The following is a 15,737-nucleotide window of genomic DNA, read 5'->3' on the forward strand; positions in this document are numbered from 1 at the left end:
AATTCTGGCTTTACTTTATTACCTGAAAAGGCGATTTCAGCTCAGCGGGTGCTCTGGTGAACAAAAACTGAATAATGATGCTGAACGGAATAATGTCTCCCAGTGCGGGACTACTGGCCACGTGCTCACTTGTCTGGAAGAGCAGGGGTCTGAAAGAAGAAAAAGCAACCGTTATTTCACACTGTTCAATCCTGAAAGAGGCGGCTGCGTAGGAGAACCTCAGCAGCAGAGCGGCACGCTAGCGGAAGCGTCTGTGATACAGCATTTGTCCTAACCTGGTGATTTCCTAACCCCCTGTTCAGTCTGAAGACAGACACGCACGCACGTACCCCTAACCTATGTACTCTGGCTGCCTCACGTGCCCTTCCCCTCCTTCCATGACCCCCAGTCACGGGCCTGTGGGTCTGACTTGACCTCAGCGTGGCTCAGCAAATCCCCCTCTTAGAGCTCATCTGATTTACAGGCTGAAAACAAAGCAATGGTGAAGCCTTCAGGCAGTTATAACCAATAGATTCTTATCTTGGTCAGAACTTCCAGCTTTTTTTTTTTTTTAAAGATTTATTTATTTATTTATTCATGAGAGACAGAGAGAGACAGAGAGAGAGACAGAGACAGAGAGAGGCAGAGACACAGCCCAAGGGAGAAGCAGGCTTCGTGCAAGGAGCCCGATGTGGGACTCGATTCCAGGACCCCAGAATCACGCCCTGGACTGAAGGCGGCGCTAAACCGCTGAGCCACCCGGGCTGCCCCAGCTTTCACTTTAAATAAAATCCCTCTTTGGGCTATAACCTAACACGGGCAAACCCAAACACCATCTACACAACTTTCAAAGGGCAATTATGTCCCCCATGTACAAAATTACTGCCTTGCCGAACATCCCAGCAAGATCTGTGCCCGCTCCCTTCCAATGCATTACGTGTCTGGGAGGACCCCTCCTATTTCACAGAAGCAGGTGGCACATCTACCCCCCCGCCAGTCACCTACCACCCTGTCAGAAGGCTGGCAGAGATCATTGAAAGCTTTCATTGACCTCTCCCTGGCTTTGGGCTCTGACGGACAGGTGATTACAGGCCCAGCTGGAGGGGCTGAGTCTCAAGAGGAAGATGGCAGAGCTGTACCTCCATCAGGAGCAGAAACAGTTCAGAAACATATGAAGCAGCTCTGTATCCTGGGCTCCTCCTTCACTCCATCTGAGTTACTCCCACCCACCCAGGAAGCCTGCACAACCCAGAGACCAGCAGCTTCCTCACACTGATGGTAAGGTTTGATGTCAAGAGTCAAGAGTGCTCTCAACAGGTGCTTGGTTCTCGCTGGATCCAGATTATTCTTAGGATGTCTTTATTTAAAAAAAAAAAAAAATTTTATTTATTTATTCACGAGAGACACAGAGAGGCAGAGACACAGGCAGAAGGAGAAGCAGGCTCCCCGTGGGGAGCCCGATGCGGGTCTTGATCCCAGGACCCCGGGATCACGCCCTGAGCCAGAGGCAGATGCTCAACCTCTGAGCCACCCGGATGCCCCTCTTAGAATGTCTTTATAGTAACATTCTGTAAAAGAAATCTATCCCTGCTAGGGATTTTTCTAATTTCAAGCATTTTATCAAATAACATGATCCTGTACTTTCTCTTCCTTAGTTATTGTGGAAACGTCTCAGCCCATTTGTGCCAGCCATCACCAATAGCCCATAAAGCTCCAGAGCCAGCCTCTGAGGGAGTGTGACGAGGGACTTCCTGTGGACACACCAAGGCTGTGGCACACTTGTCCTGAAGATCCCTAAGGCCCCAGTCATCTGGCAGCAGAGCTGCAGGCAGTGAGTCAAGCACCCAGGAAGCTGTGAAGCCGTGGCTGAGGGAAGTCTGGTTTTGTCGGCAGGCACCCCTCCCTGTAAGTCCATGTGTGTACAGATGACGGTCTCTACCTGGGTGAGAGCCTAGGTTTAACCACTACAACAGCACAAGTCGCCACACGCAGGGTGTACAATGCACCAGACGCTGCCTAAAACATTTAATAGTCCTGCAGACACCCCTGCGAGGGAGGCTGCGTTCTACCCCCATTCTACAGACAGGGAAACTGAGGAGTAGAGAGACCACGTAAAAGCTAGAAAAGATAAGGGTAAAGGGTTCAAATCCAGACAGCCTGGCTCTTAATTTTGCCATGCAGCTTCTCTCAGGGTAATCAACTGTAGCAACTACTCAACCTGTTTTTAAAGCAGACAGACTTATTCTCAGTGGGGAACAGAGAACCCTGGAAGAAGTACAATTTCAAATTGACAATAACTCCTAGAGAAAAACCTGAGAAAATGAATGTTTACAGGTACCACTTGAAGGCCATGCAATGATCATTTCTTTAGGGACCCCAGATCCTCTCTGGGTCAGCGTGGCCCTCCAGTGGCCTATGTACCTCAACCACATCACACAGTCTCTCTTGGCAGTATCTTCACCTGGCTTCATCTTAAGACCCTGTGGGGCAGTGAGTGGTACTGTCTTAAAGGCCTCTGGACTCTGACCCTGGGTCGGCATGGGGATGAGGCTGTGCTGGTCCCACTTCCCAGCAGTGGAGCTCAGACAGCTCACGGCTGAGGTCCCTGGGTGCTGAGCAGCTGGCATTCCCAGAAAGCTCCCTGGAACTCCAAATCCAGCCACTGGCCAAGCAGTCTGCTTACTGCACCAGCGACAAGGCCGCTCCTGTTTGAGCTGTAACTTTAAAAGAGGGGGTAGGGAGGGGTCCTCGCGCTGGGTCACAGGCTCATCCTGAAGGCCTGGCATGGCTGACAGCTGCCGGGAGGGAAGAGGGATGTGGGGAGACAGCAGAACTCATGCCTTCACTTCTCTCTGTGCCTCTCTGGTCCTATGAGGCTTTCCCCTTGCCCCAGGAAAGCTCACTCTGTGCCATCTGATTTGGCAGGATTCATCTTGAGCCCTAGTCCATGACAGGAGGAGACCCTGGGGGACCAGTCCTGGACTTAGGGAAGTGCAGCCATATGGAATCCCTTCTGCCTCTACTACAGGATGACAGTGGAGGATTCTGGTTCCCCGTGCCTCTCAGGGCTCTGTGTATGGAGTCCCGGATACAGGTGCTTTAGCATTAGTCACAGGGAATACGGAACTTTCTCTAAAAATTGATGTATTTGCTTCCTTCTGAAAACGAAGATCACATAGCTGATTTCGTTTCTCTTTTACCTTGGCTTCAGGGAGTTTAAGGTCAAATATGAGATGTACGGTTAGCAATTAAATTGGTTTCATGGTTTAATACTTTGTTTTTATTTTCCTCTACTATATTCTTGATGCAAACCACAAATGATACAAGGGCAAACGGAATGAGGACAGGACTGGAGGGAGGGAGCCTAGCAGCTGACACGCACCAAGGGTGCTGGCTGATGTGCCCCCATAACCAGGCCTGGTGAAAACTGGCTCGTTTTTAAGCAGGCAGGATCTTTTCATCACCTGTCCCTTTGTAGCTCTGAGTCAGAGCAGTTATTTTTCCGCCAAGACCAAATCTCCTACCCTAGCCACTAACAGGACTGCCAAAAGAGCCATGGAAAGCAAAATTGGACTTGATTCCATACCATGCATCACTGACATAATTACCTGTAAACATCAAATGCAGACATTTTACTTCTGGTGCTCATTTTAAGAGTCTGAAAGAACACAGCGTGAGAACTTCCCTTCTCCCTGATTCCAGGTGGAATCTGAAATACTGGCAAGTTAAAAAATAAATCACCATCTGAGGTGATATAAGGAACAAAAGGAAATTAATTAAGGTGTTATAAAACGCAGTTACCCCAAATGCCACAATACCGTCCTCAGAGAAGAGTGCTCTCAGGAGAGCGGCACTTCCAAGATTAAACTTTACACACAGCAGGAAGTCCTTATCAACCAAGTAATAGGTCCCATTAGAAAAAGCTCTTTCCAGTAGGGATCTCCACACTGAAGTGACATGCAGCTGGCAGCTGGCAGTCTTTAGTTCAGGCCAATGATGAGGTGAAGTAACAATGTGTGTTCCTATGGCCACATCCACCGTTGGTGGCGGCCCATTCACTTGCCACCCCCCCTTCTAAATTTCCTTTGGGTAAGGGGCGTGGGAGGGTAGTAAGGCCACAGGGAATGTGTACTGAGATCTGGAACCAGCAGAGAAATGAGAGGATGAGGGGTGGGGGAGGGGAACACACACACACAACACACACACACACCTGTGCACAGGATGCACAAAGACTTCTCTTCTGGAGACGGGAAGGTAATGCTGGAGGCCGGTGGGATGGGGACCCCAGATATTGTGGCAGAAGGGGCCATGTGGGCCCCTGGGTGGGTAATAAAGCAGGAGGCTGATGGCTCCAAGTCAGGGCCTCAAGTAAAGAGGTTTGAGAACTCCCAGGTTCCTTTCTCAGGGTCTGTATGTCATCAACCCCAGCAGACCAGGTGGGAAAGAGGCAAGGCTTCAGGCACGTCCTGGAAGCCTGTACGCAGCAGCAGACAGTGAGAGGCAGCATTTCAGGGCAAAAGGTCACTACTAAAGTGGGGAGTTTATATTTTCTTTAAGCTGACATTTTCCTGGATGATTTAGATAAGCATTCAGACACTATCCTAGAAGCAGAGTGAAAGCAAAAGAGAACTTCTGGAATAAGCTCTGGGTGTAGTGGTTACAAGCAAAGGCCTTGGGAGCAGGCGACCCTGGGTATGGAAGGCAGCCCTGGAACTGCCACATGACTGTCAGACACGCAGCCCTGTCCATGGACCCCTCTCAATATCAAGGCCTCTGGGGGGTCACTTCCGACTCGGAAGTGTCCTGGTGAAGGCAAAATGGTTAAAGTATCAGGGGAACACTCAGCACGGGCAGCCCTGAGTAAATGATCCAAAAATGACTGCTAGAATGAAAATGATACTCAGCTAACTACCCATCCCTCCACATTTGCAGGATGCTCCTAGCACTGCCCAAGTATCAACAAACAACAAACCAAACCAGGCCCAAGAGGTGGCTGCCTCCTGGCTACAATGCTGAAATCTAAAACTTGGAAAAAAGAACCTAGAGGATGGACTTAGGACCCAGATTCATAGTACAAAGAAAGGCTGGAACACCTCTGGGGGTCCTGATGCTAAAAATGGAAACTGCAGAGATGGCTGCCTTCACCCTACAAACGTGCAGGCAGAGGGGTGGTATTTCAAGCAGCAGTACCAACATGGAAAACCCTCACCACGCCCGCAATTAAAACCAGCTGATGTGAATACTATACTGGGGGGTTACTGATGGTTTCCTTCTTCTGCAGCTCCACATGCTGACAGGTCCCCCCATAGCAGCCCCTGTCCCCTGATGGCTTTCATTAAACCCAACAAAGCTTCCAGCAGGGCAGGCTATGGGCATAATTCAGGGAAAGAGCTGTGCCCTCCAGCACAAAGGTGTTGGGGCCCGCCTGAAGGTGCATGGTCTGTGTCCCTGAGCTGCTGAGAGCATGCGGTCCCTTTTCTGTCCCTTGTCTCACAACGATCTGCCCTGAGAATGTCAAGTCAGAGCTCTCAAGCCCCCGGCCAGGTGGAGCTAGGATACCACCAATGAGGGGTGAGGAGGGGCCTGTGCAGCTCTGAACGTGTGTCTCGTGTACAAATACAAATCACCCAAGGGCAAATCCCTAATGTCAGCAGCTCTCTGAGGCTGACACACACTCTGTCCAGGGGAAGAAAATAATTCCTGCGGCCTGAGAAAAACTCTAATGGAGACAGTAAAATGTAAATGTATGCGAGAAGTTTGCGGGCTTAATTCCACAGTCCACTAATATTACTGTCAGGAAGAAAGCCTCCTGCAGCAGATGGCTCTGTGATGGCAGTAAGGAATGCCTGCAAGGGCCCGTGTGTCTGGGTGTGGTGGGGGTGGGTGGTGCTGCACTTGGGGGCTGGGCTGGAGGGTGGCCTTTGCAAAGAGGCCCCCCACACGGGACCTGCTGCCCTCCTGCAGCCACTCCCTCTAAGCCAGGCAGAGGCCAGCCTGATGGGTTTGGTTGTTTGGCTCTCTATTTTTCTTACTTCCCCCAATTACATAATGTTTTAGAATATTTTATATTATATTTTAGCTTCCTTGTTATTTTTAAATGGGAATAACACTACAAGAGGGACTTTAAAATATATTTACTGGCTTTTCTAACTACAAATATGAAACGACCAAAGCAAAACCCATGAAAAATATAGAAAAAACCTCTAAAGGGAGAATCACTAGTGACAATCCTGCTATCCCCAAATTCTAATGTTTACCCTTCTTGACTTGTCCTCTCCACACATACACTTACTCTCTTAAAAATAGTAGGGAATCATATCATTTATACTGTTTAGTAGCCTGTTTTTCATTTCACGATGCATAACAAAGTCATTTCTCATATTTTTAGATACTAGCCAGCAATATAAACTATTAATGGCTACATACAGCATAAGTGCTTTTAATTATACATTGATCGATCATTAATTTTTGAATCCATAAACAGGTACTAGAAAGTGTCACTACTCGAACTTTAAATGCTTGGTTAAGATGTTTTTCTCACGTGAGGACCAAGAGGGCTGGCGGCAGACTCTCGTCTAACATAACCGACAACAGAACTGATCTCACGCAAAACCGTCGGAGCTTATATCCTACACTGTGATACAACTGTAAAAGCACAGGGATGAAAGCCATCTTGCCCAGCAAACAGAAAGATAAGTACTATTTTAATTCCTACATGTCCAATAAACAATGAAACACAAAAGCCAGGGCTGTCAAAAATAATAGCCTAATCTTAATATAGCAAATCCCAAATCACAGCTTTCCCATACCTTTTTCAGGAGCTAGTTGGTTATCACCTCCAGTATGCTAGCTAACTCTGTTGACTCAGCCATCTTATCACCCAAATGGGATTGCTGGGTTACCCTATTCCTCAGTAAGAGACTACAGGGGTCTTATTAGAGTGTTTTTCATGGTATAGGTAGGTGACTGGTGGATTAGTGACCTCAGGATCTCTTAATCATTCCCCCGTCCATGTTTGGTAATGTCGAACCCTAAGGCATCAACAAAATATCTAAGTACCTTTTAAAAGGTCTGAGCTGATCTAAAGAAGTTATCTGAAAATACTTGTGATGCAACTTTAAGTTTTTTTTTAAAACTCAACTCTGTACAGATGGGCACTTGAGAAAAATAATTCAGTCTCTTGGGATTAAAGAAAAAATTTTTGCCAATTGCAAACAGGCAAGACAAAGCATAGGGCTTTCTTTTCAATCAATAACCTTGGATTCTTTTAAGTGGCATTACATACCTGAATTTTCTACTATCAAAAGCTTGGATAAGACAGTGAAGCAATCATTTAAAGGACACACTTCTTACTGATGGCTCTAGTTTCTAGTTCTGAGTCAGTTTTTAGAAATGGAATCTCTTACCTTATCTTTATAAAGAAACATTTAAAGACCATTATGTGGGCAGCCTGGGTGGCTCAGCAGTTTGGCGCCACCTTCAGCCCAGAGCATGATCCTGGAGACCCAAGATCGAGTCCCACATTGGGCTCCCTGCATGGAGCCTGCTTCTCTGCCTGTGTCTCTGCCTCTGTGTGTGTGTGTGTATCTCATGAATTAATTAAATCTTAAAAAAAAATAAAAATAAAGACCATTATGTTCTCGGATATTATGGAGAGTTACATCAAGGTCTCCCATCTGGTATGCTGTGGTCACAAAATGGGTATTATGTTTGGTCCCCTCGGCCCTCAGGATTGGCTATCTTTTTGTATCTATACATTTTCTAATATGCCACGATGTGGAAAAGTCTAGAAAGTTCTTGTTTATTGAATAAACAGCGATAGTTGTCAAGTTATTCGGTGTTCCTTAAAATCTAAGTTGGTAGGAAGCTAAGCATTCAAGGCTGAAAGGATTTTTTCCCCATACATTGCTATATTCTTAGGTAGTGAGTTTGAATTAAGGTACTGTTTTTCTTTTTGAACTGGTCCCTGGGAAGTTCAATCATAAATTTTGTGCTCAACCACATTAGACATTTTTATCCTAAATTAGCTGTACCCTTTCTTAGTCATTCCCTATATTTCGCCACTAAACTCAATTCTTTAAATATTCTAGTCAAGGGATGCCTGGGTGGCTCATTGGTTAAGCGTCTGCCAATGGCTCAGGTCATGACTCCCGGATCCTGGGATTGAGTCCCTCATCGAGCTCCCTGCATGAAGCCTGTTTCTCCCTCTGCCTGTGTCTCTGCCTCTGTCTGTGGGTCTCTCATGAATGAATGAATGAATGAATGAATGAATGAGTGAATGAATGAATAAATAAATCCTTTAAATGAATAATAAATATTCTATTCAATATTTTTACTATGGAATGTAACCTCTGACCCTTTCAGAGGTAGATTAGACTGGAAATGATAAATGAGCAAATAAAACTTCAGAAAAAATATTTCTACATAATTATGAACTGCCTGGTATTACGACTCAATATATTTCTGTAAGAATGGAGAGAAAATAATCCTCCCTAGAAAGGGCATAATAAAATTTATCAGCTCAGTCTTGTGAATTTTAACTCAAAAATCACATACACACGTGTGCATGCACATGTATGCACACACAAGCACACCATTGCACATAATTCTGTATGGGTTTCTGGTTTGAATAATAACTTTTAAGGTAAACCCTATGAAATTGCCATTGTTGTAGGTCACAAAATGATTGAGTATTGATAATTTCATATAGCTCAACATGAAGAGCAGGAAAGGATTTATCTGTTCATAGGATATGGATAGTTTATATCAACAGCAATAACAGAACGATGTCTCACCTGAATGACCTCAGCATTCGATAGGACTTTCCTAAATCAGATACTCTTCTGCAGAATGGACCCACAGCCAACTCCATCTGAAACATAAAAAGATACTCCACAGTGTTGATGTCAGAATCCTATGCTGAACTGGGGACACACCTGGATCAGAGAGAGTTGCAGCTTGCAGCAAACTTAATTTTAACTACACTGTGAGGCAAATTTTGAAAGTCAATTATATTTAATAAAAGGCATGAACTTAGATAATTTCTGCATTTATTTACTAAAGATATTTTTTTCACAAAAGCAGAAAAACATTTTTTTGGTTATGTGAAAGGAGGAAATTCAGATCTTTTCCCCCACTGCAAAATGAAGAAGGGAAGGTTTTTAAGACTGGGGGCCTATACTTTAAGTAGGCATCACAAACCTTTTTATATGAAACATAAATAATGACCACTCTTATCAAGGTGGTCCAAGTGATTAAAAGCCCTGAGTCTGAGAGGGAGCACATACCCGTGTCAGAATGCCAGCTCTGTAATGCCTAGTTGTATGGCCCTGGATTTCACTTAAGTTCCAGGTTGCTTGTCTGTCAAATGGAGATCATGCTAGTTCATAGAATTATAGCAATACCATAGATAATGTCACAAAGCAATATGGGTGTGGCACCCAGTAAGTGCATGTTAAATGTTGGCAATTATAAGCATATTTTTTTAAACTTTCCCTCTTTTACATTATTAGCAAATTAATTTGCTCCCTGACTCAAGAACTGTTGGTTTCACTTCTCTTTATTCTCCTTCTTTGACTGGAAATTTTACTTGTCATTGAATGGAGTTTTAGGCTCTCTGTGCTTCATCTAGCAAGTGCCACGTTTTCACAGACGTGGCCCTTAGATGACAAACCATTTGCCCACTCTTGCTATCAACAAGACCTTGGTAAAGAATGGTTTAGAAAACGTCTGAAAAAAAGTAATAAAGCATCTTTCTTCAAGAAAAACAAAGGATTGTAAAATGGGGCTTCTGTCCTGTTGGTGATCCTTCTAAAATGGTGCTCAACTCTCTGGCCACTGGAAGACCATGGAGACCTAACATCACTCATTTGACAAATATTTCTGACTCCTATTAATTGCCAGGCACCAAGTTACACACAGGAATGAAAAGATAAATTAGACTGTCTGGCCTTTAGGGAGCTCTTTCAAATTTAGTGAAGAAGGGGATATCTATTTATTTATGAAAACAATATAATTATTATTTAACAAAATCATAAAAAGGTGTGTATATATATATATATACATATATACACACACTTGATTATTATTAAGTAAAATTACAAGTTTGACATCAAATCTATGAACCGATGGTCATGATGGGCAGCTTCCTTGAGTTGGTCTTAAGAGTAACTAGTAGAATTTCTAGGTAAAACAGGTGAATTCTCTCCTAACATATAGAAGACACAGAGCATGTCTTCTATGTCCTAGAGGGAAACCTTGATGGGGAAGAAAACTCCCTAAAATAGAGAAGATTGAGTAAAAGAGAAAAATTTGAGGCATAAAAGTCAGGATTCTTGCCAACAAAGCAAAACAGAGCAGCTTCAAGTCAGTGTTCTCAAATCAAGACAGTGGCTCTTTGGGACCTATTCAGTTTCTTTACCTGATGGAGTTACTGGTTTCCTTCAGAATGTGGCATTTATTTTACACTGAGCACAAAGTTAAAATGTTATCATGTATTCCTGATTTGGTAATTCCAATCGTGTGTGTGTGTGTGTGTGTGTGTGTACACACCTACATGCCTGTGTGTGCACATGTGCATGGCAGGGAGGGAAAGAGAGAGGGAGATGGAGAGTGGGAGAGGGGGAGAAAGGGAGGGAAAGAGAGATGGTTTTTACATTCTGAAGTTATATGAAGTATTTTTCATGAAATATTTTTGACTTTTTTTTTTCAGTTACCCTAGTGGATTCACCATCTTCAAAGATTAAACCAAAAAACCTTTGCCTTAGCACTTGAGCAGGATGGAATGTTAAAAAAATACAATATGAGAGAATCTGATCTTGAATTGCTGTGAAATCTATGATGATACAGGAGATTTCTATGCTAGAGTACAATTTCAAAATGTTAAGTGTTTAAAATAAATAAAGGACCCATAAGGGAACACATCATTAAAATGAAACACACACACAAAAAAAATAAAAATAAAATAAAATAAAATAAAATAAAATAAAATAAAATAAAATAAAACACAGCACGAATGGTACTTCAAACCATTTTCTTCTGCCAGAATTCCATGAAACAATAAAGGCCATGTTTTTAAAGGGCAGGAGTGTTCCTTTTAGAGGAGGTGACTGTGCAATTAGCTGTGGATACACAAACTACATGCACAAATGCCTCTCTCCAGCTTCTGGCTTGGATGGAGCGGAGTGGTCAGCTGCAGGCCTGGTGAACTAATTACAGAGCTACTCCTGCCCCACCACAGACATTTGGTTAACCGCGGGGCATCTTTGGATACTCCTACATCTCTCCTGCCCTGACACTGTTCAGGAGAAAAGGCAACTGCAATGAAAATCTTCATTATTGTTTTCTTTTCTAAATTTATGTATTTAAGAAAAATGAAATAGATATAAATGCATATTTAAAAGGCACCAGAAGATCTATAAATAGAAGCTGCCAGGAGTACCACTGAGTAAATAATTTAATGCCAACTCCACAAGCCATCCTTTTCCTTGGGGAAGACATAGAATTGTGTGGGGGGGGGGGGGTGAGAGGGAAGTGTGTGCTTTAGAGGGCAGTGTGGATAAATCCCCCGAGAGATTGTGAGTCAGTAGACCTCAGTGGCCTTGAACAAGCTGAGTGTTTCAGAACTGCTGTGTGATGAGTGTAGACACAGAGAGCATGTGGTCACAGTAGGGAATTAATTACCTGTAGGAAACCACCTCATGCCCATGACCTGATTCCTAGGAGGCTGTATGTTGGGTACTTCCCTCACCATGAACCCTCCAGATGGCACCCAGCAACTACTTTCTCTTTTGCCTGTGCAACAGTGCCAGAAGGGAGCAGTTACGGTTCCTAAAGAAATCTTCAAAATATATCATTACCTGTCTTTGTAACTTGACAACAAATATTCTGCAGTCCCAAACCTACTCTACAGGTCTCTTCCCGGGCTCTTTCTTTCTGTGATTTATGCCAGAAGAGCAGGCACTTTCAGCACAAGCACACTTCTAAAACCCACAGAGGATTTCTGTGTTCTTGATTCCAGTGGCCTGGATGGCTTTGTTTCATTTGAATACAAACCAATAGAACTTTCAATAATGAGGCCATAAGAAAGCTTCCCGGTCATGAATATAAATGTCAGGGTAACACCTCTTAAGAGTTTGGACTCACCCAGAAAATACATCTAACCAAGCAAGATCCTGAAAGCTGAGGTGCAGAGTCATGTGACTGCAGGTGTGCGACCCCTTCAAATTAAACAAAAGCCCCAATTCACTGTCATATTTTTAAATATGGAAAAAATAAATAAATAAATAAATATGGGGCGGGGGCGGGGGTGCGGGGAGGGGAGTGGCTGGATACTGTTTGCCAAAGCTGTTGGCCATAAATGTGACAGTACTTCCACCTGTCTTTCCCGTGCCCACAACCCACAACCCACAGGGTGGGAAGCCATCCAAAAGGTGAGTGGCAGGCTTCTCTGAAACTGGGACAGGCTGTCCGCTGTCCTGTCTGGAGAGGACAAAGGCGTCAGCACCACACACACCCTGCAGCAACCAGTGTCATTGAGAAGCTGGGCAACGGGCTCCTCACACTGAATAAATGCGGTGGTTTCTATATTTAAGAAAGGGAAAACGGGATGCCTTGGAGCACAAGTTAGTAATAAGGACTAATGAATTTCATTTCTCTTAAGGGAAGGGACCTGAGGAAAGGTTTAGTTTACTGGGCAACATGTTGAAGGGAAGAAGAAACACCTAGGAAGTCTGAGTATTGCAGTTTCTGGGGGGTGGCACTCGATGCTTTGCATTTTGAGCAGGTTGCTGGCTGCAAGTAGCAAGGGCTCCAGGACAGTGCTTTCCATCTTTCAAGACCCATAAGGGAACACATCATTAAAATGAAACACAGCACCAAAAAGCCTGCCTGCCCCGGCACTCTCATTCTGGCCAGCTAACTGCTCACTGCCATTCTAATCAGACTTGAAGTGCTGCCTCCAGGAAAGTGACTCAAGAACCAGCTGGAGCAGAATGCAAATAAATTGGTGGGGGAGGGAGGCCAGGGGGAGGGAAGAGAACGGGAAAAGAAAAACAAAATTCAGGAGGAAAGGGGGGAAACAGAGAACAGATACTCATTTCTGTAGAGCTCACAGTGTTTTTAACAACTGAGAGCAAGACTCCTCCGTCCCAGTGCTTTTAGCTCAGTGAGCAGCCTGTAACCCCACTAAGGGTACACAAGTAACACACCGCTTACATGCAATCCTCTTTTAGCTGAAGTTTACCTGTAACAATAAAGCAAAGTATACAAGGGCATGAGAAGGAAGCCGTTGAAAATGGGAAAGGTCACAAGAGCAACATTAATGATAACGTTTAATTCTTATTTTTATGCCTCAGCTACTAAAGGCATATTTCCCAAAGGAAGGCTCTTTACTATGGTCCAGTGGTCTCAAGCATACATCATTTGGGTATGAAAATGACTAAGTCTAGACCACTTAATACGCAAAAAGCCTGGCTGTTGAAACATTAGATAATGTACCTATTCCCTCTGGACCTCTGTCAGGTACAAGTGTCTGAAAACAACCCCTGTACAAGGAATCTGCCACATTTTCTCCTCGGCATGGGAATGATGAACCCAGACTTGCTCCCCAATCCACACAGGGGTAAATAAGGACATTAAGTGTGACTATCCTTATTAGCAGGGAGGATCTAGCAAATTATGAATAATCCATCTGAATAACTAGACTGGTAAAGTTAACAGCTTTGAAAGGCTTAAAAAATGAGTTCACATTTGACATGCTATGTATATACAAGTGATCTGTTTGAGTATCTTTTAACTCAAGTGTATGCTTGAGGTGTTTCTTCTTTGCCTCTGATACTATTGGAAGGCTTTAAAAAAAATCTGTCTAAAGGAAAAACCCCTTTAGGAGGTGATTATGGTTCAAGAACCTGAAATGATTTCAAGCCTGGCCATATGCAAGAAAGGTACTCTGTTCAATAGAGGGAGACCAAATAACCAGAACTTCTATGTATGTGGCCCATGGTGCATCTACATATATTAGAACATTGTCTTGAAACCCTGAGCTGGCCACTACAGGATAACAGATATGCTGAGTTCTGTCTCTTTACGTGAAAAGAGATAGCACCTTTACAGTATTTGAAGATAATTTCATTGTCTCTATTATTTTCCAGCAAAATTCATCAATTATTCTTATCAATACTGATATTGTGGGATAATAAAATAGTAAGAAAGCCCTACATTATATAAAAATGGGGTGTTTTTGTACTATGGAATGAGCTACTTTTACCTTAACCTTGAAATCTCAAAGATGAGTGATGATTCTTTTATGAAATACAAAGAAAAGAAAAATCTGGCATGAAAGTATCTTTAAACTCTCCTCTTTTTCTTACCAATTCAGTTTACTCTTTTTTTTTTTTTTTTAAGATCTATTTATTCATGAGAGACACAGACTGAAAGAGAGAGAGGCAGAGACATAGGCAGAGGGAGAAGCAGGCTCCTCACAGGGAGCCCGATGTGGAACTTGATCCCACATCCTGGGATCATGACCCTAGCCAAAGGCAGGCGCCCAACCACTGAGCCACATAGGCGTCCCACCAATTCAGTTTAAATGGATTTTTCTTTCTGCTTCAACTTTATAAAACACTAAAGAATACACATTTAGTCTTTCAATAAATAGATAATTTACCTGAGCAAAATCAGCAGCAAGTCGAACTTTGCCACCTTCACCAAGAGGTCTTATGAGACTGGCATTGCGAATAAAAAGTTCAATTGCTCTTTGGGCAATAGCTTCAGTGTTGTCAAAAACAAAATCCAAGCATTCAAAGTGTTTAAAGTAGTCACTCATAACTCTGGCAATGAAACCTTGAAGCTCCTTCATGTACAGAGAACAAGGAACATCAGGCTTTCCTGAGCTGGATATTGACCTGCGAAAGGGAAAAAAAAAAAAACAAAAAACAGCCAATGCACTAACAGCCACTATTTCATTTTTATCCCACCCCCCCACCTGCTATTTCAATTCTAAGCTATTTTTTCCCTCAATGGTAAAAAAGGTATTGCTTATTTTTGCTAATAGTTAAAGAGTATAAAACAATGTTTAAATAATAAAGACTTTTAAGATGCCAGGAAGATGACTGAAGGAATCTTAGAATCCATTTACCTAGATATTATTGAGAATGAAATGGACAACCATCTGTCTCGGGTAATTCACACAGTGCCTTATGCACTCTCTGACCTTTCAAGGTCCTTCTCAGCTTTATGAATCTCCATCCACTCATATGTTTTGCCTGGTTAGTGAATAAATCAATAATGAAGCCTGAAATAGCTTTCTACACTTTGTAAGGGCAGAAAACACTGCTTCCCCAAACAAATTCTTGGCAAAGACATTTCTGCTCCTGTGCTATTTAATCTGATCAGCCCAATAGTAGATTTCTGCCTGTGGAACTGGTTATGTAACAATACACATGGTATGCAATTTTTTCCTCCCAGATGATGAGGTTTGCAAAGGCTTTAATTTGGATCAACAGATGATGCCAGCTGATGCTCCATGAAATACTATTTATAATTTATAAGTGTTTGTAATTACTCTTTAAGGAATATATTAAAAGAATGTGAAATATTTATAGGAAAGAAGTCATACCAAAATTAGAAATCACCTGATATTAATTAGCTAACCAATGAAATCATTGGCTACAAAGTGCTGAATCGTCTTAAAAAATGAGTGTTTCCATATTCTGAGAATGACGTAGAAAAAGTAGCAATGATCTAAAGAAGAATAACAG

At 43.1% G+C, this 15,737-nt stretch overlaps 1 protein-coding gene across 2 annotated transcripts in view; it reads right to left on the reverse strand.

The window, feature by feature from the left end:
* Positions 1-15,737, reverse strand: part of COG5 (component of oligomeric golgi complex 5) — a 298,194-nt gene that overhangs the window by 7,940 nt on the left and 274,517 nt on the right. For both annotated transcript variants that reach the window (XM_072791548.1, XM_072791549.1), the window contains 3 exons: positions 14,645-14,882; positions 8,775-8,851; positions 23-149 (listed from right to left, as the gene is read on the reverse strand). In XM_072791548.1, the coding sequence (XP_072647649.1) occupies positions 23-149; positions 8,775-8,851; positions 14,645-14,882 (442 nt within the window). The remainder of the gene's footprint in view (positions 1-22; positions 150-8,774; positions 8,852-14,644; positions 14,883-15,737) is intronic.

The sequence above is a fragment of the Canis lupus genome, chromosome 21, assembly GCF_048164855.1.
Source record: "Canis lupus baileyi chromosome 21, mCanLup2.hap1, whole genome shotgun sequence".
NCBI classification, from domain to species: domain Eukaryota; kingdom Metazoa; phylum Chordata; class Mammalia; order Carnivora; family Canidae; genus Canis; species Canis lupus.